The 27,919-nt window shown below is 38.9% G+C and overlaps 1 protein-coding gene and 1 pseudogene across 1 annotated transcript; one reads left to right on the top strand and one right to left on the bottom strand.

Moving 5' to 3' along the window:
• Window positions 1-125: 125 nt before the first annotated feature.
• On the bottom strand, window positions 126-26,479 carry RARS1 (arginyl-tRNA synthetase 1). The gene is made up of 15 exons (XM_065919052.1): window positions 26,370-26,479; window positions 24,890-25,024; window positions 21,081-21,269; window positions 19,963-20,071; window positions 19,285-19,385; window positions 17,969-18,090; window positions 16,513-16,633; window positions 14,678-14,807; window positions 13,573-13,677; window positions 9,898-10,076; window positions 9,422-9,531; window positions 5,442-5,547; window positions 1,543-1,715; window positions 1,158-1,405; window positions 126-353 (listed from the first exon to the last, which is right to left on the bottom strand). Exons 1-15 carry the CDS (start codon window positions 26,412-26,414, stop codon window positions 244-246), a joined length of 1,983 nt encoding a protein of 660 aa, XP_065775124.1. The 5' UTR covers window positions 26,415-26,479; the 3' UTR covers window positions 126-243.
• Window positions 18,097-19,256, top strand: LOC136156358 (large ribosomal subunit protein eL20 pseudogene; annotated as a pseudogene).
• Window positions 26,480-27,919: the final 1,440 nt, after the last annotated feature.

The following is a 27,919-nucleotide window of genomic DNA, read 5'->3' as shown; positions in this document are numbered from 1 at the left end:
TAAATGGCAGTGAGGTTGTGTTCTTGGGGACTACATTAGGGCTCAATAAATGGGATTCCTTATCTAATTAAAGTTAGTGAAAGTACTTTCCAGAAATTTAGTTGTGACAGACAAAGAACCACAAGTTCTATAGATAGTTGATAAATTCCTTTTACTTGTTTTTGTATCCACATGATTGTAAAAAAGCAAACAATGCTAATGGCCACTTTGGTGAAAACACACAGTGTTCAGACCTTAGGAGGATTACATTCTTTGGACAGGTTTTATTCCCAGAATATCAAACCCCTTAGCCATGACAGCAGCAACTGCTTCACATAGCAGCATACGCCACATGTTCACCTTCAGTACTTCTCCTGAGAATACAGAGAAAGACAGTAATTACTTCTACAAATCACTGTTAAAGAATACGCAATTTCTGGACTTTACTGAGAAGTAAATAGCCTAACTCAGATGTTTTGGGGGCTTTAACTAGAATCATCTTTACTTAAACTGTAGAGAGACTCTAAGAAAAAAGGTGTTCTGTTTAAGAAATCTGTTTTTAACTGATAAGATATGTAGAGCCTGAACTATTAGACTGTAACTTTATCTTCTTTTTTTTTATTCTGTTCTAGGCTTCATGGTCTGAATTAACTTTAAAATAATGATTTTTTTTCCTAATGAAATTTTAAGTTCTCAAGCATGACTCTCAGAAATGCCTACTTGCTGTATTATTATTAATCATTAGTTCAGTCTATATCATTAACTATGTAACACAATAGAGCAAAAAGCCTAAAAGAGGTATTATTTTTTTCCTCCAAGAGTAGTTTTCATTATCAAGAACCCAAAGACTCACTCTGTGACTATCAGTCACACTGCTTTTGTTGGCAATGTCCTATTCCTAGTGACCTTCCAATCGTTTCTTTGGAGTTTTATGGTTCCATCCCATGTGCCTGAGGGTGGGGAAACGAGTCTGTTTGGGAATGGGAAGAATTCCATTTATGCTTCTATTACAGCCAGTACAATTCTCTGTTGTATATGATATGGATTACTGTGTAACTAGGGGGAAATTGGGTGTTGGGGGGTTTCCATAAATAAATTGAAAATTACCCACATTCAACTCAAATGAATGCCTCTGTTGGTGCCCAATCCCCAACATGACTACTGGATGAACCACTTACCACTCTGCCGATCTTTTTCCACACAATAGCAGCTATCATAGAATTCTGTGAAAGTAGTTGCCAGCTCATAGATATAATCACACAGAGTGTGGAGAAGTAAGTCATCTAGAATCTTCTGCAGAACCTCAGGGAACCGCAAAATGCACCGGCCTAGTTTCCATTCCTTCTCGTGATCCAAAATGATTTTGGTCTCTTGAGCGGCTTTCCGGAGCATCTCTTCATCAATATTGGCCAGACGTGCAATCGACCTGAAAAATTAGGTAACAGCCATCATTCCCCTTTGTTAAGTATATTCTTCTCCATTGAAAACATATAATAAGGAATGACTGATCCAAACTAGAAATCATCATTTGACTCAAAATAAAAAATGCTGCACTCCAATTACCTGATTCTAGTGAAGGCATACAACAAGTAAGCTGCTGTATTTCCTCTGTCATCCAGCATTTTGTCAAAGGAGAAGATATAGTCATTCAGCCGGTTATGGGAAAGATCAGCATATTTGATACAGCCATAAGCAACAGATGTCTGAGCAGCCTTCAATTCCTCTGTGGTTAAGACCTTTTGGAAAAACAAAAAATACTTAAGTTACCGATCTTTGTTTTGTTCCACCATCTCACACGCAAAGATGGTGGTAAGAAGCATCTAGGGTGGCGATGGTAGTAAAGAACCCACCTACCAACGCAGGAGATATAAGAGACGCAGGTTTGCTCCCTGGGTCAGGGAGATCCCCTGGAGGAGGGACTGACTACCCACTCCAGTGTTCTTGCCTGGAGAATCCCATGGACGGAGGAGCCTGGTGGGCTACAGTCCATGGGGCTGCAGAGAGTTGGACATGACTGAAGCGATTGAGCACAGCACAAGGAGCATCTAATGGTGCACTTTAATCAATATCAACACTGAGGCAGGAAAACATAGACCAATCTACACGGAAGGGAATAATGAAAATAAAACTCATCGGCTCTGCATAACAAAGAATGCTTCCATGAGAAACCTGATTTATAAATATGAAGTGTCAGCTTGAATACTTTTTTCCCAGTGTATTCAGTAGATATGAAACCAAAGCACCAACTGTTAGTTTTTATCTGCTTCATTCCATAGACTATTCTGATGTAGGTTATAGGAAACAAAATTAGGGTCAGGTAATTAACTGGAATGAAAACTGGGTGTCAAGAACTGGAAAAGAACTAACACTGTCTTGGTAAATTTGGTCATATATTCTGAAGCATTATTAGGTCAAGTAAGTAAGGAAGGATTTCTGGTCTGGAAATGATGCAGTAGCTTGAAGCAGACTAACCGCTTCCACCAGAATCAACTACTTTTAAAAGCTGAATAAATTATAAGAAGCAACTGTTTGAAGTCTCCAGAGCCCATCAACACAAGGACATCATTAAGACAACTAGCTGGTGTGCTATCTGTCAGTCAGAAAACTTAACTAGGAAGATGACATTATCTAGAACTGTTACAACTTTTCACCCACCATGTCAGATGAAATGACTGAAAAACCCAAGGAGGTGAGGTAGGGGGAGGGGGAACAAGACAATACAAACAACAGCAACTTTAAAGACTGCAACTGGAGCTTCCCTGGTGGTTCAGTGGTTAAGAGTCTGCCTACTAATGCCGAGGACATGAGTTCGATCCCTGGTCCAGGAATGGACATGCTGCGCACGACTACTGAAGCCCACGCTCCCTAGAGGCTATGCTCCACAGCAATGAGAAGCCCACGCACCACAACGAGGACCCAGCACAGCCAAAAATAAAATAAATGATATATCTTTTAAAAGTCTGGAATCGTTTAAAGAGTACTTACTAATTACAAAGAGGAAAAACAGTAACTTCACAATGGAGAAAATTGATAGTATCACCGTAACAAAAGTGATCAAAATTAATGTTAACAATCATGAGACATAACAACATCGTGTGCCTCCTGAAATAATGAAGTGAGAAGGAAACTTGTCTTCCTAAGACTATATAACTTGAACTTAATCACGAAGAAATACCGGATGAACCCAGCTACAGGACATTCCACAGAAAACCTGACCAAAAGTGTCAAGATGATGAAAGAGAAAGAAAGAGCAAGGAACTGCCCAGATTAAAAAAGATTAAGGAGACATGAAGACTAAATGTGATCCTGGACTAGATCCTGGACTAGAAAAAGGAGACAAATGGCAAAATCTGACTCAGGTCTGCAGATTAGTGAGCTGTACTGTAGCAATGTTAATTTTCTGGTTTTGAAATCATACTGCATCTATAGGATGTTAATATTTGGGGAGGCTGATACAGGAATACTTTGTACTATTTTATAATTTTTTATGTCTGAAATTATTTCAAAATGGAAAACTATGATTAAGGTATTTAGAATATCCAAAATAAAGCATATAGAGGAGAAAAGTGAAAAAAAAAAAAGTGAAAAACTCTCTGGGACACAGTCAAAATTCTAACATAATATATGTACTTAGATTCCACAACAGAATGGGGCAAAGATGCAATGTTTGAAGAGATATGCCTGAGAATTTTCCTAAACTGATGAGGAACCCAATCCTCAGAAAACTCAGCAACTCCAAGCAAGATAAATACAAAGGAAAGAAGGAAACACTCTACCTCCCTCTTCAAACCACACCTAGGCAATTAAAAACTGCAAGGAGGAATAAAGTTCACAGCAAAGTGTAAATATGTGGATAAATATAAATGGATGGTCTAAAACAAACACTACGCAAAAGACTTGAACATATCATTCACAAAAGATACCCAGATGATCAATAAGCAACAGTTAACGTAATTACTCATTAGAAAAATGCAAATTTTAACCCGTGAGATGCTAATACATATTCACCAGAAAAGCTATTAAAATAAGACTTACAAAATCAGTTATGTGGAAAGATACAGGGCAACTGGAACAATCCTATTAGTGATGGGAGTATATAACGCTTGTAACTCTCTCCTTGGCAATTTTTAATACAGTTAAATGTAAGCCCACCCTACAACCCAGAAATGCCATTCGTAGATATACATCCAAGAGAAAAGTGCATGTACCCAAAAAGTAGCTTGAACAGTAATGCTGAAATTATTAACAGCTTCTTATTCGTAACAGTCAACAAACAGAAACAACCCTAATGTCCTTCAACAGAAGAAACACATTAAAACTATTATCTATTTTATCTATCAGTAAAAAGAAATGAACTACTGATATGCCTGGAAAACAGCACATACTTTATGATTTCACTTAAAGTCCTCAAATAAACAAAAATGATCTATGGTGACAGGAAACTTTCTGGGGTGATAAGAGTTATTAACTTGATTGGTTGATGTTAGCATGTATACATGTGTGTAAAAATTCATCAAGCTTTACATTTTACTCTATATAGATTAAAAAATAGTAGCTGAAACGGCCAAATAAAGAGTTAAAGCAGTTTTTGTTACTATGCAGACTAAACAAACTGATTAGTGACTAAATTTTCCACTTTTCATCTGATTGTGCCACTTATACCTAGAACAGGACTAAAAGGCAAAACTATTCTGGAGATACCAACTGGGTATACTCGACAACCACCAACTGGAAACAATAAAAAACAATTTCATGTTTCACTTTGCGAACAATGGAACAGGTGGGGAGAATGTTCCCTTAGAGCCTGCCTTCATGCTATTCTGTGTCTCTTTCTATAATTTTACTCTTCTGTTTATAGTAGCTTTGTTCATTCCATTTGACTGCTGGAATGTAAAAGACCTAAGATCCTTTGACTTACTCTCTAACCTCTGTTTATTTCTATATTAAAAAAAAATTTTTTTCCCCCACTTTGATGCAGTTCATCCAAATTTCACACAAATCCAACCATAGTCCTTTCTAAGGGTTCTATGAAAGGCCATCATGTTGCCTACTCTGTGGGTTCACGGGAAGCCTCGCGTGGTCGGTGTTTACTGCTAATGATGACTCTTCAAAAGCTCAACAGATGTACACTCTAATGTAGGTGATTCACTCAAACCGCCTCAGTCTTCAGTATTCTCCTATCATTGGTTCAAAGCAGTGACAGGTGAATGCCAAACAGCAGCAGAGATTCTATGCCACATTAACAAAGGAAGAAAAGGCCATGGTCTTTTGAAATAGCTAAGAACTATATTTTCACAATAAACACTCAGCAATTCAAGAAACAAACTGTGCAATAAACCTGAGATATAAGCCTGTCAGAAGCTGACTGCTTATAAACCTTCCCAGTTCTCTCAATAAAAACAAAAATGAAAAACCACAGCAAAATGCATGGTACACAATATACAAGTCAGTCTTTGGATTACCTTGTCTCTTTCTTTTTCCTTCAATTTGTCCATGGAGCGTTTTAGTCCTTCTTCCAGGAGGTCAATGAGGCGCACTGTTTCACCTGATCGTGTTTTAAACTTCTTCCTAATAAAATTTAGATGTCCTAATTAAACAGGTTTTGAAGCAGACCTTCCAACTTAGAAATCTTTAAAAGTTAAGTCTGACTCCACCTTATTCAGCTGATAACCAGGGAGGATGACAAAAGAAAGCAGACACTTGCAAGTGTCTCTCATCTATAACCCTCAACTCCAAGCATTCTATGCTTTAGGCTCCTAATAGCATTCTCTACATATCCATCTTTAATACAGTCCCTAAAAGGGAAAGAAAGAAGGCATCTGTTAATTTGTTCATTTTCCTGAACACGAAGTTTGGGTCAGTTCTTTTGCCTTCTTAGAGAATTATTAATACTTTTGCTTCTAGAATTGCTTGGGAAGAAATTCTTAACTGGAATCTCACTTGCATTTTCCTAACTAGTAATTCCACCTTTTTAGTGGTAACCAAGCCTAAGAACATATCAAAAATCAGCCTGAGAACTTTAAAACTGGATGTCAGGGCCCCACCCATACCCACTGAAATCATAATCTTTGTGGATGGGTCAAAAATACTGATAAGCACTGCCCTGGGCAACTGCACTATTAAAAAGCATCTCATGAAAATTGGATTTTACCTATTAAATAAGTTTCCAAGATATTTAATGTCTTTTTCTTTCTTTTAAATTAAAAAAACACTGTTCGATCCCAACAATGATACAAAGGAAGCATGCTTTTCTAACACAAAGACGGCCAAAGTGACTGTGATACTTCCTGTTCAAGTTGTACGCTCAGAGTTGCCTTTAAAAGGGATCATCTTGCCCTTTATTATGGAATTAAAACTCCTTTATTATTCCAAAACTACATGATTCCCCAGCCTTTCCTTATATCATCCCCTCCCATCCTTGAGAATCCAACAAATTCCAAACCTCCTGTGTGATGAAATGATACCCATCATAAAGCCTAGACAAAATGCTAAGAAAGCCTTCCTTAATGTCTCCACTTGGCAAAATCTGGTCTTTTCCGTTACTCCCTACCTGTGGCTGCTTTGAATCTTTATTTTTCGTGTGTGTGGGTCCCCTCCTCTCACCAGTGGTTCTAATGAGAGGAACGCACAGCTGAGTATCAAAAAGAGCTTTCAAAAACAGATGCCTAATACCCACCGCAGATCTAGAAAGTCAGTAACTATTCTGGGAGGGCCTGGCATGTGTATTTTAACAGGTTCCAAAGGGAACTGCTCTGCTTTAGAGAACAGGCTTCTTCAGGAAAGAGAACGTGTTTTATGTTATCTTCCTTCATGTACACACTGTGGAGCACCCAGCCAATGCCATGCACAGTGGGTGCTCAATAAACAGGAAGATGATTAAAAAAATGATAAATTACTTATTGTAAAAAGCCTTAAAAAAAGAAAAATTCACTAAAAAAATAGATGGCAGAATCTGAGCATTTTATTTTTTTTTTTTGGCTGCACTGCATGGCATGTGTAACGTCCCTGACCGGGAAATGAACCTATGTCCCTGTAGTGGAAGCTCGGAGTCTTAACCACTGGACCACCAGGGAGGTCTGAATTTGAGCATTTTATATCAATGTTTAAAATATGGTAGGATGCCACTGATAATTTTTCTTTTTTATGGTGTAGGACACCATAATTATATAAATGCAGATATCTAAAACAATACCACCAGGGTCGGAAGAACCAATATTGTGAAAATGACTATACTACCAAACGCAATCCAAGATTCAATGCAATCCCTATCAAATTACCAATGACATTTTTCACAGAACTAGAACAAAAAATTTCACAATTCATATGGAAACACAAAAGACCCCGCAGAGCCAAAGCAGTCTTGAGAAAGAAGAGTGGAGCTGGAGGAATCACCCTTCCTGACTTCAGATTATCCTACAAAGCTACAGTCATGCACCTCTGGGTACCTTATCTTTGACAAAGGACGCAAGAATATACAACGGGACAAAGACAGCCTCAATAAATGGTGCTGGGAAAACTGGACAGCTACATGTAAAAGAATGAAATTAGAACACTTTCTAACACTATACACAAACATAAATTCAAAACGGATTAAAGACCTAAATGTTAAGACCAGAAACTATAGAACTCTTAAGAGGAAAACATAGGCAGAACATTCGATGACATAAACCAAAGCAAGATCCTCTATGACCCACTCCCTAGAGTGATGGAAATAAAAACAAAAGTAAATAAGTGGGACCTGATTAACCTTAAAAGCTTTTGCACAGCAAAGGGAACTATAAGCAAGGTGAAAAGACAACCCTCAAAATGGAAGAAAATAATAGCAAATGAAACAACTGACAAAGGTTTAATTTCCAAAATATGCAAGTAGCTCATACAACTCAATACCAGAAAAACAAACAACCCAATCAAAAAGTGGGAAAATAACCTAAACGGACATTTCTCATACGGATGGCTAACATATGAAAAGATGCTCAACATTGCTCATTATTAGAGAAATGCAAATCAAAACTACAATGAGGTATCTATCACCTCACACCAGTCAGAATGGCCATCATCAAAAAGTCTACAAATAATAAATGCTGGAGAGGGTGTGGGGAAAAGGGAATGCTCTTGCACTGTTGGTGGAAATGTAAATTGATACAGCCACTATGGAAGACAGTATGGAGATTCCTTTAAAAACTAGGAATAAAACCTACATATGACCCAGCAATCCCACTCCTAGGCATACACCTTGAGGAAACCAAAACTGAAAAAGACATATGTATCCCACTGTTCACTGCAGCACTATTTACAATAGCTAGAACATGGAAGCAACATAGATGTCCATCGACAGATGAATTGATGAAGTTGTACATATACACAATGGAATACTCAGCCATAAAAAGGAACACCTTTGAGTCAGTTCTAATGAGGTGGATAAACCTAGAACCTATTATACAGAGTGAAGTAAGTCAGAAAGAGAAAGATAAATATTGTATTCTAACGCATATATATGGAATCTAGGAAAATGGTACTGAAGAATTTACTTACAGGGCAGCAATGGAGAAACAAGACTTGTGGACATGGGGAGATGGGAGGAGAGGGTGAGATGTATGAAAAGAGTAACATAGCCAATGGGCATTTGCTGTATGGCTAAGACTCAAACAGGGGCTCTGTATCAACCTAGATTGGGGGGGGATGGGAGGAAGCTTCAAAAGGGAGGGGATATATGTATACCCACGGCTGGTTCATGTTGAGGTTTGACAGAAAACAATAAAATTCTGTAAAGCAATTATCCTTCAATAAATAAATAAATAAATAATATAAAAACAAATAAAAACAACCAAAAAAAAAAAAAAAAAAGAAAACCAAAACAAAACAGGAAAATAAGATCCTTTAAAGCAATACTCAACTCATGCGTTTGATTTTTAGCACTTTCTTAGGACCATGAATATTTAAGGACCAGGTGTCTTCCAGTTACAAAAAAAGTGCAGCTATACAGAATTATATGTTTGATCTAAGGTATTTTGTCTGCATATAACCTTACATCTAAAATAAATACCCTGACATTTATTTGGGTAGGGGCTAGGCCTTTTATATGCGTAGTTAGCCCTTTTGCACACTAGCGTGTTAAGCATCTTAAGTTACTTCATGAAGCTTTTAGAAACACCACCCACATTTATGTGATGGTAGAATCTAGGCCATGTCACCAAATCAAAAATGATATGGTAATTAAATAACTAAGTGCTCCTAAGACAATATTAAATCGAAGATGTAAAAATTTCTCTCAATTCTTCCTAAAAGGCTACACTCTCTGGCAGTGATAAGACACAGGTACAAAACAGCTTGGCTGCGTACATACTATAGCATATGTAGACTATGGCATCAAATCAAATAGTCTCTATTAAAGAATTCTGGCTGTCAGGTATGTTGTTACCACCTTCACATTTTACAGACTTACTTGTCTTCCCCCAGCACCACGCCAAATCCAGCATGAGACACTCGAGTTACTTCAGGGTCATACCAACCAATCATTTGAGCAGCACCAAATATTGTCTGGAAGTGTAAGGACTACAAAGAAATAGAAAGAGAAAGTTAACTTGCTAAACTTTCTAATTTAAAAAATGACTTAAAGCTCTTCTACTTAGGAATAAAGATTTGGAAAATTCAAATCACTCACTAACCTTTTAAGGCAAGTAAAGTTATGGAAGCTCTTCTTTATTCCTTATATATAAGGGAATATCCTTCCTAGTTTATAGAGACAAGTGGGAAAACTGAGAAGTGAACAAGTTTGGCCAAATCCAAACCCTGCTCTCTCTCTTATATCACTTTTCTGTCTTTGAGGAAAATTTAGAGGGTTTTTGAATGCCAAATGCTTCACCATACTGCCTTACCTCCAATCAGACAATGCAAATTGATACAAATGTACAAACTTACTTGTCCATTGTCCACCACATAGATGATCATATCTGCTTTTTCCTCAAATAGTCTTTGTTTAATGGCAGCCAGGTCAGATGTGTCATAGGTATAACCTCCATCTGATTTTACTATGGTTAATGGTACAGAACATCCTGGAACAAACACAATCTTTCTGCCATCGTCCACTTGCACAAATCCTAGAAGAAAAAAGAAAAAGAGAAAATTGTTGTCTGGGCACCCAGGGTGTGTTTTTGGTAGCTTCCCAAACTAACACGACACCTGGCTCCCAAATTCTTCATATAGCATTTCATTCTATGAGGAGTCCACCTGCTCAGCAGACACAAAACATGGAAATCTGTGCTTTGTTTTCAAGCAGAGCCATAGCCTTCCTTTGGGAGAAAGATGCAATTTCTATCATTACCTCTTAAAATGTATTCATTCATTTAGTTTTCGAGTTACAGCTACAACAGAGTTCAGGGCACAAACATGGCAGGATTCAGCATCGGAATGACTAGTAAAATGGAAAAATAAAATCACGTTCATACACTCATGGTGAAAAAGGCAAAATTCTTGGATGCAAGAAGGGACAATAAGGAACATGACGGTAAAAACAGCCATACTTCAGTGTGTGCTGCTGCTAAGTCACCTCAGTCGTGTCCAAGTGTGCGACCCCATGGACAGCAGCCCACCAGGCTCCCCCGTCCCTGGGATTCTCCAGGCAAGAACACTGGAGTGGGTTGCCATTTCCTTCTCCAATGCATGAAAGTGAAAGTGAAGTAGCTCAATTGTGTCTGACTCTTCACAAGCCCATGGACTGCAGCCTACCAGGCCCCTCTGTCCATGGGATTTTCCAGGCAAGAGTACTGGAGTGGGGTGCCATGTCCTCCTCAGTATGTGCTACTATATCCTAAATACTATACTGAGTCTTAAATTCAACCTTCACAATAACTTTAGGCAGTAAATACTATTACTACTGCCTTTTTCCTTTCTTTTTTTTAAACACTTTAGAAAACTTATGCTTGGTAGGGTGAAGGCAGTATAAAATCCTGGTTAAAAACAAACTCTTGACTTAGCAGTTATTAGCTATGTAACCTTGGGAAGTTACTAAACTCTTTGTGCTTTTTTTTTTAATGGACATTACTTTTCTTGTTATGTGTACAAAATAATTACACAAAGTGTTTGTCACATTATGACAATCTGGATTCTCATCTTCCCCTCACAGTAAGGAATACAATACAGTTTCCCTCCAGTATCCTAAACTATTTCTAAGGACCCCACACTTGCTTTGCCTTGCTTTGTTGAATTCCTCCTTTCTGCCAGCATGGCTAACATGGCCAGCTTCTTTTCTCATTATTAAAATTTTTTTACCTAAGTCTACAAATAACAAATGCTGGAGAGATTGTAGAGAAAAGGGAAGCTTCTTACACTGTTGGTAGGAATATAAATTGGTGCAGCTATTATGGAAAACAGGAGGGAGGCTCCCCAATAAACAACAACTGGAGTTGCTGTATGATCCATCAGTCTCATTCCTGGGCATATATCTGGGTAAACTGTAATTCAAAAAGATGCATGCACCCTCGTCTTCACAGCAGCACTGGTCAGAATAGCCAAGATGTGGAAACAACCTAAACAGCCATCAACAGATGAATGGATAAAGACGACGTGGTATAAACTTACAATGGAACACTACTCAGCTATAAAAAAGAATGAAATGCCATTAACAGTAACATGGACAGACCTAAAAAAGACTGTCACACTGAGTGAAGTAAGTCAGACAGAGAGAATCAAGTATCATATGGTATAATTTATATGTGGACTCTAAAATATGACACAAATGAACCTATCTATGAAACAGAAACAGACTCAAAGAGAACAGACCTGTAGTTGCCGAGGGAGAGAAGGGGGTCTAGAGTTAGCAGTTGCAAACTATTATACACAGAATGGGTACACAAGGTCCTATCATACAGCACAGGTAACCAGAATCAATCTTGTGATAAACCATAATGGAAAATATGAAAAAAATTTATATATATAACTGAGTCACTTTGCTGTAAAGCAGAAGTTAATTGTAAATCAACTATATCTCAAGTTACAATAATTTTTAAAAATTCCTTATCTTAAAAGTATGGTCCCCAGTTTCCAGAATGTGATTAGTAAATACCATTTTCTCATTCAAGGAACTAGGTTTCCCCAGAGATAACAGACTGGCTGAATCCACAAGTAAGGCAGGAAATGTACAAACTTATCCTGAAAACAAGTTTCTGTCCAGAAAACAAGTAAACTATCAAAAACTGTAAGGGTCCAAGGGTAAAAAAAGAAAAGCCACTTGAGACTACCATTAGCTAAATACAAGACAATTTGAGTATTAAAAAATAAAGGCAAACAGGTGGAAAACATAAAATATACTAAACCCAATTTACAATAATGCTAAAAATAATCCAGTTGTTACATCTGGAAAATATTAAGAAACTAGTTTATTATTCTGAAAATTGGTAAAGAAAAATAAAGAAAGAACCAAGCATTTATACTGTTTGCCTCCTATGAACCATACCTCAGGTTAAACCAAAATGATTATTTGACAAATTTCTGCACAGAATTCCAGGTAACAAACAAAATAAATGACAGAATGCTACACTTCCCAACCTCTAATAAAATAATGGAACCAAGTCACAACCATCAATAGCTGCTACAACCACTAGAGGAAAGTCTAATGGAGAAATTAAATGATAGATCAGGCTGACAAGACCTGAACCCACTAATTCATCTTAACATCATAACAAGAGAGCCAACTAAAAATTGGCATTCTCACAAATAAACAAGACAAAACAAGTGAAGAAAACAAAACACAAACCAGAGTTTAATCTAGCCTCTTTAGAAAATACAGATAGAGGAATTATGCCACACAACACCATATGGAAATCCCTGTAAGACAAATGGCCTAGTTTGTTCAATAATAAATGAGAAAGAAGTATGGGGCTATGGAGAGAAACCCATGACTTAACAAATTTTATATTAAACAAATGTAATGTGCAGACTCTGAAAAAAATACTTAAGATTAAAAAATATGAATCAGCTTGGAAAATTTGAACTCATAACTTGCTATTAAGAAATCATTGGGACATCCCCCTGGTGGTCCAGTGGTTAAGAATCTGCCTTGCAATGCAGGGGCATGGGTTCAATCCCTGGTCAGGGAACTAGGATCCAATCCTTGGTCAAGGAACTAAGATCCCACATGTCACAAAGCAGCTAAGCCAGCGGGCCACACTACTGAAGCCCCCATGCCACAAGAGAGTCTGTTCACGGCAATGAAAGATTCCACGTGATGTGACTGAGGCCTGACGGAACCAAATAACAAATGAAAAAAAGGAAGGAAGGAAGTATTAGTTGTCAAGGACTGATAATGGTATCATGGAAGGAAGGAAGTATTAGTTGTCAAGGACTGATAATGATATCATGGTTTTGGGGTGGGATGAAGGGTCTGTTGTTTCAGAGACAAACCAAAGCAGTCATAGAAGAAATTATATAATACAAGCAGGGTACACAGGAAGGTAACAGACACAATAAGGTCTGCCTGTGTTCATAATTAAGTTGGTGACAGTGCATGAAGCTGGGAGGTCACTATAATACTCTCTCTGTTTTTGCCTATGTTTGAAAATTTGTATAATAAAGTTTAAAAAAAAGTAGAGTGCTTACCTCTATCTTCAAATTCCTTTACAATATCATGCATCCTATCTTGATAGAAGGATTCTCCCCTCTCTGTTAAAGAGATGTCCAGTGCCTCATAGATTTTATTAAACTCTAGGGAAAAAGTCATAAAGAGAATGTATAATTTAAAAAGAAACACGCCTCTTACCTTCAAAGAAGCTTATTATTTAATTGAAATATTTGGAAGAAAATTAATTACATTAAAATGTATGATACAGAATATATACATATTGCCATTTTCAAAATGTGAAGAAAATATTGCAAGATACACATCAAAATTATTAACAGCGGGTAAGAATACAGCTAACTTATTTTCTTTTTTCCTGTATACATTTTTTTTCCTCCAAAGAAATACCTCATGTAATTTTTAAAAAATGTACTTAGAAAATGTAAATGATAAGGGAAAAAAAAAGCCTTTCCTATTTGGAGATCAACTGTTCATTGAATTTTCTTATAGTTTTTCCTAATTGGTATAATTTATCTTTTTGTCTAGCTGCACATTAGTGACACGAGATAACCTACAGTAACACAACACATTTTACTGCCTAGTGTGGCAAAACAGCCACCAGCCTTTTCCAAACACCTTACTGGCTATTTTTTCCAAAGATCTACTGGCTATATAGTGTTCATCTGTTCTTCAAAGTGACCTTTCAAATAACAGTCAAGTCTGTGAACACTCAGAACTGTCTTGAAACCACAAATGAATATGGAAAACAAGGGGACTTGGCATGACACTCTACCCAAACACTCTGTTCACCCTGGCGTGTATTTCCCTTCATTTCAGCCCTACACATTTCTGGATAGAATTATCTGAAAGGATTTTATAGCTTTGGATGCTTAATGTGAATAGCATCTTTTTCCTTTCTACTTTTTTTCTAACTAATTCTTCCTGACTTCTAAAGAAATTAAAATTTGCACCTGCCTGTCTTTATAAACTTTCTTTGTAGTTTCAATTTCAGAAAATAAGTAAGAAAAAAAAATTGATTTGCTAGCCCTTGAAAATTTAATACATCATTCAAAGTCAATTCTGAATACTCAAGAAACTAAATGCAATAGTATTCACTGGATAAACAAACAAAGCCCAGAAGTTTACCTTGGCGGGAGACATCACAGATAAGTTTCCAAGCTTTTATGATGTCTGGATTTTTACTCTGGAGCAAAACAACACACTGATATGCTCGCTTCTTAAATTCCTCCTCAGTATCAAATCTCTTCTTGGATTCCTATATTAAAAAACGTAAGGTTTGTAAACAATCAACCCCATATTTCTAGATAAAACACATTTCTTAAAAAAAAAACAACCGGAGGAAGTAAAAATTTAGATCTGTTGAACAACTGAACAAGTGTTCTAACTCAACAGTCAAAGATGTTGTTACAAATGAATGTGCTAATAAAACCCAATTATTGCTTCTGAAATAATTTTCCTTAAAAAATGTAGCATTTGCCTCACAATGCTACCTCTACCTTTCCAGTTCACACTAGTGCTCGTGTTCCAGGAGAATTACAATGTATAGCTAACAGATGAGGCTGAATTTTCCTGGCTCTATTTTCCATTCTGAATAATTTTTTTTTTGGTAATTAAAAATAAAATCGTGGACTTCCCTGGTGGCACAGTAGATAAAAATCTGCCTGCCAGTACAGGGGACACAGGTTCGCTTCCTGGTCTGGGAAGACACCACATGCCGTGGGGCAACGAAGCCTGTGCACCACACCTGCTGAAGCCCGTGAGCCTGAGTCTGGACGCTGCAGCCAGAGAAGCCAGCGCACACCACCAGAGAGTGGGCCGCTGGCTGCAACTAGAGAAAGCCCTTGCGCAGCAACAGAGACCCTGTGCAACCAAAAAGATTGCTTTCATTGGTTCATATCTACTTTGGAAGCAATAGGTGCTTATTAGAAAAATATTATTGTTAACCCTATCCCAGACTAACCAGCAATAACATTCTGATGAAAATTCTAGATATTTCTTTGCAATCACAGATCTGTATGTTTTAAAAACTATAAATATATGGTTTTTCTTTTATCCTTGGTATTAAAATTCAGCAGTGTATTTTAAATATTTTATGGCATTAATAGATCTGCCCATTCAGTGTACAGAATCCCAGTAGATTATAACAGCTATTTCACCTAACTGATATCAGTAAACGATTTTTAATTTTTTCATTAGAAAATACACACCAAAAGATAAAATAAAAAACCTCTAAAAAAGCCAATTACCAACCAACCAAAAAAAGTTTTAAGTACTATATTATTTCTTAATACAGTAATCCTCTTCTAGGACTCTATCATAAAAAAACAATTTTAAAAACAAGAAAACCTACATGTAGAAACATGTAGATACAAGCTATAAGTAAAAACATGAAGTTACTTAGTGAGCATCTCCAAAATGGGGAAGAATCCAATAATAAGGAGTATACACTTTGGTCTACAAATCCAAAATAAGATGTGGTCACAAAGTAACATGAAAGAGTATGATAAAACTTTAAATAGGTACAATACAAAAATGATACTATAACCACAATTGATATAATAAATGTTTATATATGGATAAGTGAAAGAGTCAAAGATTGTTTACTACAGTGATTTATTTAAAATTATGGTTTATGGTAAATTTGTCTTTAAAAAACTGTTTATACTTAACTAATGCTTTCAAAATATACAGAATCAGGAAGACAACAGCAGCATCAAAATTTTTAAAAACTAAAATGTATTTTGACTAACAAACTCCTAAATTCATGTAAGAATGGGTAATGCTGTAGAATTAAACTTTTAGCATACACTGATAAAAGCAAACAGGCTATACTGAGGAACAGAGAATGCAGCAACTTTTATTTAACCCCATCATAGCTTCAAATACCATTTAAAACTTCCTAAGAAAAACTATGATAACTGATAGACACACAAATAATACAATAATAAATGGCACCAAACCTTATAAAAAGCCTGAAGATCCCCAATGGGAGGCGAAACTGTTAGGTAATCTGGAAATTTATCTTGCAGGTGAGCAATGAGCATGCCAAACTGGGTTCCCCAATCTCCTACATGGTTTAATCTAATATCAAACACAGAACAAAAACCACTTAAAAATGATAAACATGAACTGGACTATAAAGAAGACTGAGTACCAAAGAATTGATGCTTTTGAACTGTAGAGCTGGAGAAGACTGCTCAGAGTCCCTTGGACTGAAAGGAGATCAAACCAGCCAATCCTAAAGGAAATCTGTCCTGAATATTCATTGGAAGGACTGATGCTAGAGCAGAAACTCCAATACTTTGGCCACCTGATGCAAGGAACTGACTCATTTGAAAAGACTTTGACGCTGGGAAAAGACTGAAGATGGGAGAAGGGGACGACAGAGGATGGGATGGTTGAATGGCGTCAGGGAGTCGATGAACTTGAGTTTGAGCAAGCTCCGGGAATTGGTCATGGACAGGAAAGCCTATCATGCTGCAGTCCATGGGGCTGGTTGCAAAGAGTTGGACACAACTGAGCTACTGAACTGAACTGATATTCCATTAGGAACCACAAACATTAAGTGCCAATACATCATGTTTAGTATTGTCCTTTTTATGGAGGTGTTTCCTCATCTGGTCTGAGGCAAAGACAAGGTCTGTTATGTTTGTCATTAGATACCTAGTAATGGAGCCTGCAAACACCTGGCCTACAGGATTTGCTGAATGAAGTTCCTATGAATGGACTGTGATCTGTTTGTTGCATAGTTAACTGGGACAGTGGCAGTCAGGTCAATGTTGGTCATTACCATAATTTTATGAAAACGTAACTGTTCAACCAATTATTTTGGTATAATTTAGTAGTTCCCAAATATCAATGGACAAAATTCTTCAAAATATATCAATACAATCACTTCTCATTCCTCATTGCTTTCATCTAACCTTAAACCATCAGATCATCTCTTACCTGGATTATTAAAACAGACATCTAATTCATTACTATAGTTCTTTTTCCCTTCTTTGCCTAGTTTCTTCAAAGTAACCAGAGTAATCTCTAATCATATTATATGCCATACTAAGACTCTCCAAAAGCTTCCCACTGCATTTAATAAAACCCCAATTTCCTATCATGGCCTATAAGGTCCAGTACAATCCGTTTCTTGCTTACCTCTCCCACTAAAATATATACTTCTAGTATACAGAAGAGGCACTCAAGAAATATTTGTGCAATAATGAGGGAGCCTTTTCCTTGGTTCTACATCCACCCCAAGTCTAAATAGCTATTAGTCTAAAGGAGGGGCCAAGGACATAATTTAAAAGCCTAATGGGTGATTATGAAGCAGACACTTAAGAATCACTGATTTAGTGAAAGATTCTTTCTCTAATGACATTTTCTTTTCTATAGAAATCTCCAAAGAAAGGCAAGAATACATACCTCAGCACGTTATAGCCTGCGAACTCAAAGAGGCGGCACATGCTCTCGCCTATGATTGTTGACCGGAGGTGGCCTACATGCATCTCTTTAGCTATGTTGGGAGAGGAAAAGTCAACTATAACCTGGGATAAATAATAAAGATTTTTAGAGGGGGGTATAAACATTTTCTTTTGCTAATACATTCATTAATAACATTTAATAATAAACAAGGCTTAAACATTAGCTTGGACTGTAATTCAACTGTTAGGATTTCTGATGGAACTTGTCCATCATTAATTGAAAAATAATCAAATCTGTTTAAATAAGTTATCTATTCTTTATTTCAGAGACAACTCATAAATATCAGCTGGCTACCTCAAATGACTTGGGGAATGAAAACAAAAATCACATAGCAATCAAGACCCAGGGGAGCTTTTTCAAGGGTGGTGGCGATTCTGGGCAGAGTGCCATGAAGGCCTCAGGGGTGCTTCGAGAGTATAAGGTGGTGGGGCGCTGCCTGCCAACCCCAAATGCCGCTCCTCTATCATATGAGAATTTTTGCGTCTAATCATGCTGTTGCCAAGTTCCAATTCTGGTACTTTTGTGTCTCCACTGAAGACGATGAAGAAATCCTAGGGGGAAATGGTCTACTGTGGACAGGTGTCTGAGAAATTTCCCCTGCAGGTGAAGAACTTCGGCATCTGGCTGTGCTGTGACCCCCACAGTGGCACCCACAGCACGCACCGGGAGCACGGGATCTGACCACAGCTGGCACCATCACCCAGTGCTACCGAGACGTGGGCGCTGGCACCGAGCCCGGGCCCACTCAATCCAGATCGTGAAGGTGGAGATCGCAGCCAGCAAGTGCCACCAACCAGCGGTCAAGCAGTTCCAAGACTCCAAGATCAAGTTCCCACTGCCACACCAGGCCCTCCGTCGCCAGCACAAGCCATGCCTCACCACCAAGAGGCCCAATATCTTCTTTTAGGTGCAGGCCCTCTCTGTCCCCAGGTCTGCCCAAATAAAATTCAAGTGGGAAAACCGGAAAAAAAAAAAAAAAAAAAAGACCCAGGGGAAGGGGGACTTTCAAGATAGCAGTGGACTAAGATATGGAGATTGTCTTCCTCCCCACAAATACATCTGGATGTGGAGCAACTCCTACAGATCACCTACTGAACGCTGGCAGAAGATGCCAGACTTCAAAAAAAAAAGAAAAAGACCCAGTGGAAAGGTTACTTCACAGCTATGTTCATAATCTCAAAATATGATTAAATCTCAATATAAAAAGTGAAAACCATTCTTAGCTACAGCTAATCAATCAAAAAATATACATATACCTTTTTGTTCTCTCCAATGGAAGGTATTTTAACACCATTCACCAACAGATTGGTCAACTGTTGTGATACAAAGCCCTTTCTTAAGTGGATGTTAATAAAACCTAAAGAAAAACAGAGAAGAGAAAAAAATCAGACAGCCTCCAAACCTGAAGATTACTCACTCCCAAAGCACTTCTCAATTTCACTTATGCTGGCTCCAGAACCCTACTATGGCTCTGGTAAAACTTTTCAGGCTCCCAAAACCACTTGGGGCCTTGGCCTGAGCCCTCTTATAAGCTCCCTATTTCCACATCTAGTTTCACCACTTTCCTGAAAGCTTCCTACTTAATGCAGGACCCCTTCACTCCCAGCCAATGATTTGTTTAATTCTTTTTTTTTTTTATTTAATTCTTAACAGAAAAGAAACGATCCTTTTGCCACAGAACATCTGCCATCACTTACCTCCTTTTTGCTGATGAGAAACTGAGTGACAAGGCAATAAAGTAACTCATCCACAACCAGGTGAGTGAGTCTAGTTTAAACCTCCGTTTCCTAACTCCCAATCCAAGGTGCTTTCATCATCTTGTTCAGTACATGAGTTTTAACCTTATGTTTATATTTAAAATGGTTTTCTTTTCTTATTTCAAAAGGACTCAGCAATCACCAGAACTCCTTAGGATGGAGTACACTGTGACATACCAGGACCAGCGATTTCAACCTTCTCAGTGTATTCATTGTCTGGGAGGTGTCTGACAATGTTTTCAGCAATTTCTCTTGGATTAACTTTCTGTTCCTTGGTTTTAAGCATCTATAAAACATAAACGATTGATTACACAACAGGTCTCAGCAGATTACTAGGAAATGCACAGCTGACAAAGCGTCAGATTCACCTGACATTAAGACTCATCAAAAGGCAGAAGCAGAGCCCAACGGCCTTGTAAAGAGAGATTAAAGCATCAAATAGCAACAGTGCCAGGAGGAATGGACCAGTGCCAAAACCACAGCATCTCTTTTCAGAATGAGCTGCCACAACGATCTAGAACTCCTTAATGAAGACATTTAAAGTCTTTAGTTATAATGCCTGTTTCCAGGACAGACACACAAAAATTATCTAGAAAAAAATCTGATCTCTTTAGATGAAGCCTTTCTATTCAACAATGAAAAGAAATCAAAAAGTCCCAAACCAAGGGCAATAAACTAGTAACACATTAGCTATTAAAAACAGGGAACTCCTCTGACTGAATATGAAATACACAAGCCTATCTCAAAGACTCATCTCCATCAAATATTTGATGGGAATGCTGGTGCTAATTAGCTAACTTCTAATCCCTCAACAATAACTCAGTTATCCTGGACACAAAAGGAGGAATGTGCCAAAACAAAACAGTATCAGCTATTTCCTTAAATACTGAGTATATATAATTTAAATATTAAAATTTGTGCTTTTTAAAAATTAAAACCACACATTCCCTTTCCTCAAGTTTTTCAGAACTGTGGGAAATGTTTTCACTGAGGATACAAGGCGCTATTATTTATGTAAATGATAATGATAATTATGGGCTTCCCAGGTGGCTCAGTGGTAAAGCATCTGCCTGCTGATGCAGATGTGTGGGTTTGATCCTGAGTCAGGAAGCTCCCTGGAGAAGGAAACGGTAACGCACTCCAGTATTCTTGCCTGAGAAATCACACGGGCAGAGAAGCCTGGCGGGTTACAGTCCATGGGGTTGGAAAAGAGACAGCCATGCACTCAATGATAACTGTAACGCTTAAGAAAAATCAAACCACAAAGAACGCTTTATAACAAATAATATAGTCACCTGACAGATGCCCATAGCACTATTACACTGATAGTCCCCAAACTTGGGCTGCTGACTTGGTGTCACTATCAGTGGAGGATTTTCCAAAACTGGGTAGGCAGCCTTAATGGCACAACCAAAGACCTCTTCCAGGCAGCTGTTGATGTTAATCATATTCTTGGTTGGTTTGTTCCTTTCTGCCTGAAGACTCTGTAAGAAAAGAATGCAAATGTTAATAATCTTTAAATTATACAAAAATTTCCCAAATATTTTAAGAAGCCTTCAAGTATCTTGAAACTGAAAGGTAACACACACTCATAGTGTAACACTCATATTCAGGATGTGCTGAGAAGCATTAATAGGACAAGTCTATCCCACAGCATCTAAGACATACATGTAAAAATACCCCATGTACTTTTTTACTACAGATATTTAACCAGAACAGAGGCCAGCAATAGGGAGTAAGGGGCTGATGATTCTCTCAGCTTCCTAAAGTACTGAGAAAATAATATAAAATCAATCCTAAATAACTTCCTATCAAATGCGGGAACTGAAAGCTCTATGGACAAAAACAACAAAAATATTTAATCTCTCCATTAAAACGCTGACCCTTTCAAGTGTGAAATGAAACAGGTCAAAAATACTGATGAATACTATTAATATATCAGAGTAACAGACTGTTTTGTCTTACTGCTAAATAACCCTGTGGTACTTCCTACTTCTTACCTTCTCAGAAATGGAATACACTCATTTAAAATGTTAAGTTCCATGAGGTGAAGAAATATTACATGTGGTACAAGCATCTTTGCTACAACTCAATATAAACATCCTGAAACTTCACATTGTGCAAAAAAAAAAAAAACTAAACTAAAACACCCTTCTAAAACAACAGAACTTATAATAAAATCAACATCAGAAGGAGATAACTCAAAATCTGAGAGTTTGTAACAAAAGCACCATCACAAAGCAACCTTAACATTGTCACTGATGAAAAAATGTACCTGTCATTCTAATAAATACTAATGTTAAGACTTAATCTTGGGGGAAAAAAAAAAAAGACAGCTCAATGGGAGGGGGTATAAAGAACAGTTGAGGCTGCCAAGTTAATGAAAACAAGGGCAAAATGCATCTCAGACAACCATCTAAGATGTGTTTTTAAGTCAGGGCATGTGGCCAAAGTGAGCCAAAGGAAGAGGGTAGGGGGAGAACGGGCATCCTACACGACTTATTCTTCCATGGCTTGCTATTTCCAGTTGTTTACCCATCTTCTGTTCAGTGCTGTTACTCAGTAGGGCAAAATATCTGTGGAAAAAAACAATATGCCTTCCACATTATGCTGACAGAATTCTCCTATTTACACACTAGAGCTAGTGTCCATTATGAAAATGTGTACTAAAATAAAAATAAATGGGAACTAATTAAACTTAAAAGCTTTTGCATAGCAAAGGAAACCATAAACAAGAAGAAAAGACAACTCTCAGAAAGGGAGAAAATATTTGCAAACAAAGCAATGGACAAAGGATTAATTCAAAATATACAAACAGCTCATGAAGCTCAGTATCAAAAAAAAAAAAAGAATAAAACTCCAATCAAAAAATGCACAGAAGACCTAAATACACATTTCTCCAAAGAAGACATGCAGATGGCCAAGAGGCACATGAAAAGATGCTCAATGTAACTAATTATTAGAGAAATGCAAATTAAAACTATAATGAGGAACCACCCCACACAGGTCAAAATGGCCACCATCAAAAAATCTATTAAAAAAAAAATCTACAAACAATAAATGCTGGAGAGGGTGTGGAGAAAAGGGAACCCTCTTTCACTGTTGGTGAGAATGTAAATTGATACAGCCACTGTGGAGAACAGTATGGAGGTTCCTTAAAAAACATAAAAACAGAACTACCACATGACCCAGCAATCCCACTGCCGGGAGTATACCCAGCGGGAAAAGGTTAGTCGCTCAGTCGTGTCCGACTTTTTGTGACCCCACAGACTCTAGCCTGCCAGGCTCCTCTGTCCATGAATTCTCCAGACAGGAATACTGGAGTGGGCTGCCATTTCTTTCTCCAAGGGAGCTTCCTGACTCAGGGATTGAACCTGGGTCTCCTGAATTGCAGGCAGATTCTTTCCTGCCTGAGCTACCAGGGAAGCCCACGTAGCTGGAGGAAGCCGTAACTGAAAAAGACACGTGAACCCCAGTGTTCACCACAGCACTGTTTACAACAGCCAAGACATGGAAGCAACCTAAACGCCCATCAACACATAAATGGATAAAGAATACTGCATTCCATAAATACAACAGAATATTAGCCAGCCATAAAAAGGAAAGAAATTGGGTGATTTGCAGAGATGTGGATGGACCTAAGTCCGTCAAACAGAGTGTAGTAAGTCAGAGAGAGAAAAACAAATATTGTATATAATGCATGTATGTGAAATCTAGAAAAATGAACCTAGTTCTAGGGCAAGAATAGATAAGCAGAGGTAGAGAATGGATGTGCAAACCTGGAAGAGGGAGGGTGGGATGAATTGGAAGACTAGGTTCAACATAAATACATTTCCACGGGTAAAACAGACAGCTAGTGAGAACCTGTTGTGTAGCACAGGGAGTGCAATTTCTCCAGTATGTACACCAACAACTTACTCCTAACTTGTCTAACACGGGGGGGAAAGGACAGGGTTTGAGTCCTTTTATCAAATTTCAGAATCTTCGTTAACAAGGATTTTTTTAAAAGACACTGTGATTTAAATTGTAGGATGAAACCAAAGCCCAGAGCACTCACTTTTTGAAGGATCTAACACGTGTTGTATAGCAGAGGACTGGAGGGGTGGGAAGGAGGTCCGAGAGAGGGTGGGTATGTACACATACAGCTCATTCATAGTCGTTGTACAGGAGACACTAACACAACATTAAGCAATTATACTTCAGTAGAAAACAAAAAGAAAACACTTCCTTTTGTATCTTTTCCCTCTTAGCTTCCAGCACATATCAGGTATTTAACAATAGTTCTGACTTGAAATAAAGAGAAATGAATATAAGTAAGTGCAGAATGAGTGAGATAATCAGAAAGGTGAGATATGTTGGGGACAATTCCCTGAAAAAGGAATTTTTTTATTTTAGAAGACTCAAAGCTATTTCAAGCATAAGAGATCACAGTAGGTAATAAAAAAGGACTTCATGGCAGTGGGGCAGGCAGAGTCTAAGATAAATAAGTAGAGTAAGCTTTGGGAAAAGGGTATAATGCCAGTGCAGCCTGCCTGAAAGTAGTGGGGCACACACAGAGCAGAACAATCATGGGAGTGAGGTCATCACCCAGGATGTGTCATCAGCAGACCTGAAAGGCAGGCCAAGAAATTAAAGTGCCAACGGAAGCAAGCTCAATCTTTTGACAAAATCGATAAACACTGTTAAGATTATGAAGTCATGAAATAACCAATAGAAGTTTCATGGGAAAAAAATGTTCCAAAACATTGAGTGGAAAAGAACCTTCCCACAAATATGACACCATAAAATACAAAAATAAAACTGTAAAATAACCAACTTAAAGCAGAGAAGGATTGTGGGTGTAGTTAAAAATATTTTGATTTGATATAAGCAATTACTGAAAATTAAGCTGGCTAAACAACTTAGTATGATGAAACATTTCAAAGGGTCCCAAAAGGAAAACAGCAATTTCTCTATTATTTGCACCAACAACTTACTCCTAACTTGTCTAATGCAGGGGGAAAGGACAGGGTTTAAGTCCTTTTGCCAAATTCCTTTCAGCATCTTCTTTAAAAAGACACAATAATTTAAATTGTATAAGGAAACCAAAGCCCAGAGTACTCACTTTTCGAAGGATATTCAGTCGATACTTTAATTTTAAATTTTCTTCTCGCAAATTCTCCAAATCTGAAGAAGCTTCTGAACAGCTGTAGTTTTTCAATCGATCAATTTCAGCAGTCAGAAACTTTATCTCTTTTTCCTAGGAAAGAACAGCCACCTTGGCCCATCATGACTGATGACTCCCAGATGTGATAAACTGAACCATAAACTTACTTCCTCATCTCCCCTCCTCTCCACCTGAGCATGGTAGAGGTATAGCAATTAAGGACTTTGCCTTTGACAATTTGTGGTTTTTCTTTGAGTTTTTTGATGACATTATCGATACTATCCTTGGTAAGAAAAAAGTATTTGTGTGTGTTGGAGAGGAGGAACAGGGATGTTAAGCTTGCAGTGGGACCACCTTCAGATCGCTTGTTTCTTTGGTTCAAGTCCCTCTGCTTCTGCCTTTTCTGAGACAAAAGGACTTTCCCCTTTAATCCTCTTTGTTTCCAGTGTCTTAAGTCCTAGATCAGATATTTTACTCTAATACCCAGAACCAAAGACATGTCAATTCAAGAGAAATAAAGCTACCAAACTGCGTTATTCAAGGAGAGATTCTTCACTTCAAATTTGATTGTTTACCTGGGCATAATTATAGCAAAGACAAAAAACATAATATACCATAAATGAGCATACTGTGCTCCAGGCACAGAGCTAAACACTTTTCAGAAATCATCTCTATTATTCTTATCACAACCCACTGAGAGTATACCTATGTCCCTACACTGAAAAAGACCATATGACTCGAAACAATAAAGAACGTGACAATTTACTTGACCAACTTGTGACGGATTTAGCAATGAAGCGGTCCCCATCTTCCCACCCCGCCCCACCTGCACCTAGAAAGTAAGGAAACTGTCATTTCTTGACAAGCTCTTGCAGTTCTTTCCCCACGAATACTGATGGCAAGAAGCAAGCCTCAGCTTGATAATCGGCCCCTGCACGGGCGAGAAGAAAGAATCTCCGGATTCCTCTTGCACAGTATCGTGGACAGAACGGGGTGCTGAGCAGCAAACAGGGCCCAGCGCTCCTGCTCTCACCCTACCCTCCTCTGTGTGTGTTCCCGCGCTTCCCCCCGACAGAGCGCGCGTGTTCGGGAAAGGACGCGCACTGGCCGAGGCGGGACTCGACATGCCAGGCTTCAGCCCCCCTGTAGATGCTAGCTTGGGGGTGTCAAAGAGAGGGGGATCCTCCGTCTCGCTGGACCTCACTGTCACCCGGGCCTAGGAACGCTGGGTTCTTCCTCTCCCATCTCTTGGAAAGCGTTCCTGGGAGGGCATTAACCTCCGAGGCAGCGCAGGTCCGTGAATCGGGACTCCGCTGCCCCTGTCGGAGGGGCGCAGGCCAGTCCCCGCCTCGCGGCCGTTGTTTGAGTGCTGCCCGGGCGGGAGCCGGGCCCTGGGGCCTCTCTTTCAAACCTTCCCACCGGCCCCATGCGGTACTACCTGCTGCAGCAGCCGCGCGGAGCAATGAGCAACCAAGGCGTCCATCCTCGCGTCAGCGCCCTAACCTCCAAGTCGCCGGAAGCGGAAGCGGTGAGCACCCTCGGAAGCGGAACCCCTCCCCTTCGGCCCTCGCCGGCCCCCCAAGCCACGCTGGGCTGGCTGGGTGTCGTTGACTCCGCCTCTGTTGCCCCCTGGTGGAATTCTGGAGAGACTACAGGGAAAACTCGCGGGGAATTTTCTGCCTGGATGAGGCTGCAGCCTCCAGAGTCTTATGTTCGGAGGAGAGCAAAGAATTTGAGGGGAATCGGACCAAATCTGCTCTGTGCTCAACCGATTTAGACAGAGGATCTTACGAAAGCCTGTGTCTCTAAAGGGCTTCATTTAACCCTCCGTGAAATGGGTACAGGAGAAGGCAATGGCACCCCACTCCAGTACTCTTGCCCGGAAAATCCCATGGACCGAGGAGCCTGGTAGGCTGCAGTCCGTGGGGACGCAAAGAGTCGGACACGACTGAGCGGCTTCACTTTCACTTTTCACTTTCACGCATTGGAGAAGGAAATAGCAACCCACTCCAGTGTTCTTGCCTGGAGAATCCCAGGGACGGGGGAGCCTGGTGGGCTGCCGTCTATGGGGTCGCACAGACTGAAGTGACTTAGCAGCAGCAGAAATGGGTAGAGAACCAACAAAACTAATTAGCATTTATTATGCACATTAATATGCCATCACGATGGAGAAACAGTGAAAACAGTGGCAGACTTTATTTTTTGGGGCTCCAAAATAACTGCAGATGGTGACTGCAGCCATGAAATTAAAAGATGCTTACTCCTTGTTATTGTTATGTTAGATTATGGTTAGGTTATGACCAATATAGACAGCATGTTAAAAAGCAGAGTCACTACTCTGCCAACAAAGGTTCGTCTAGTCAAGGCTACGGTTTTTTCAGTAGTCATGTATGGATGTCAGAGCTGGACTTATAAAGAAAGCTGAGCCCGGAAGAATTGATGCTTTTAAACTGTGGTGTTGGAGAAGACTCTTGAGAGTCCCTTGGGCTGCAAGGAGAGCCAACCAGTCTATCCTAAAGGAAACCAGTCCTGAATAGTCACTGGAAGGACTGATGCTGAAGCTGAAACTCCAATACTTTGGCCACCTGATGCAAAGAACTGACTCACTGGAAAAGACCCTGATGTGGGAAAGGTTGAAGGCAGGAGAAGAATGGGCTGACAGAGGATGAGATGGTTGGATGGCATCACTGACTCAATGAACATGAGTTTGAGCAAGCTCCGGGAGTTGGTGATGGACAGGGAAGCCTGGTGTGCTGCAGTCCATGGGGTGGCAAAGAGTCAGACATGACTGAGCGACTGAACTGAACTAGCTGCCTAAAGAATTTTATTTTTTACCAGCTGAACCACCAGGGAAGCCCTAGAATTGTATTTATTTTTAAAAAATATTTGTTTATATGGCTGTGCCAGGTCCTGGTTGCAGGATGTGGGATCATGAGATATGGCCTGTGGGATCTAGTTCTCTGACCAGGGATTGCACCTGGGCCTCCT

This window comes from Muntiacus reevesi, chromosome 1 (genome assembly GCF_963930625.1).
Source record: "Muntiacus reevesi chromosome 1, mMunRee1.1, whole genome shotgun sequence".
Classification (NCBI taxonomy): Eukaryota; Metazoa; Chordata; class Mammalia; order Artiodactyla; family Cervidae; genus Muntiacus; species Muntiacus reevesi.
This window is presented reverse-complemented; position numbering and strand designations above follow the sequence as displayed.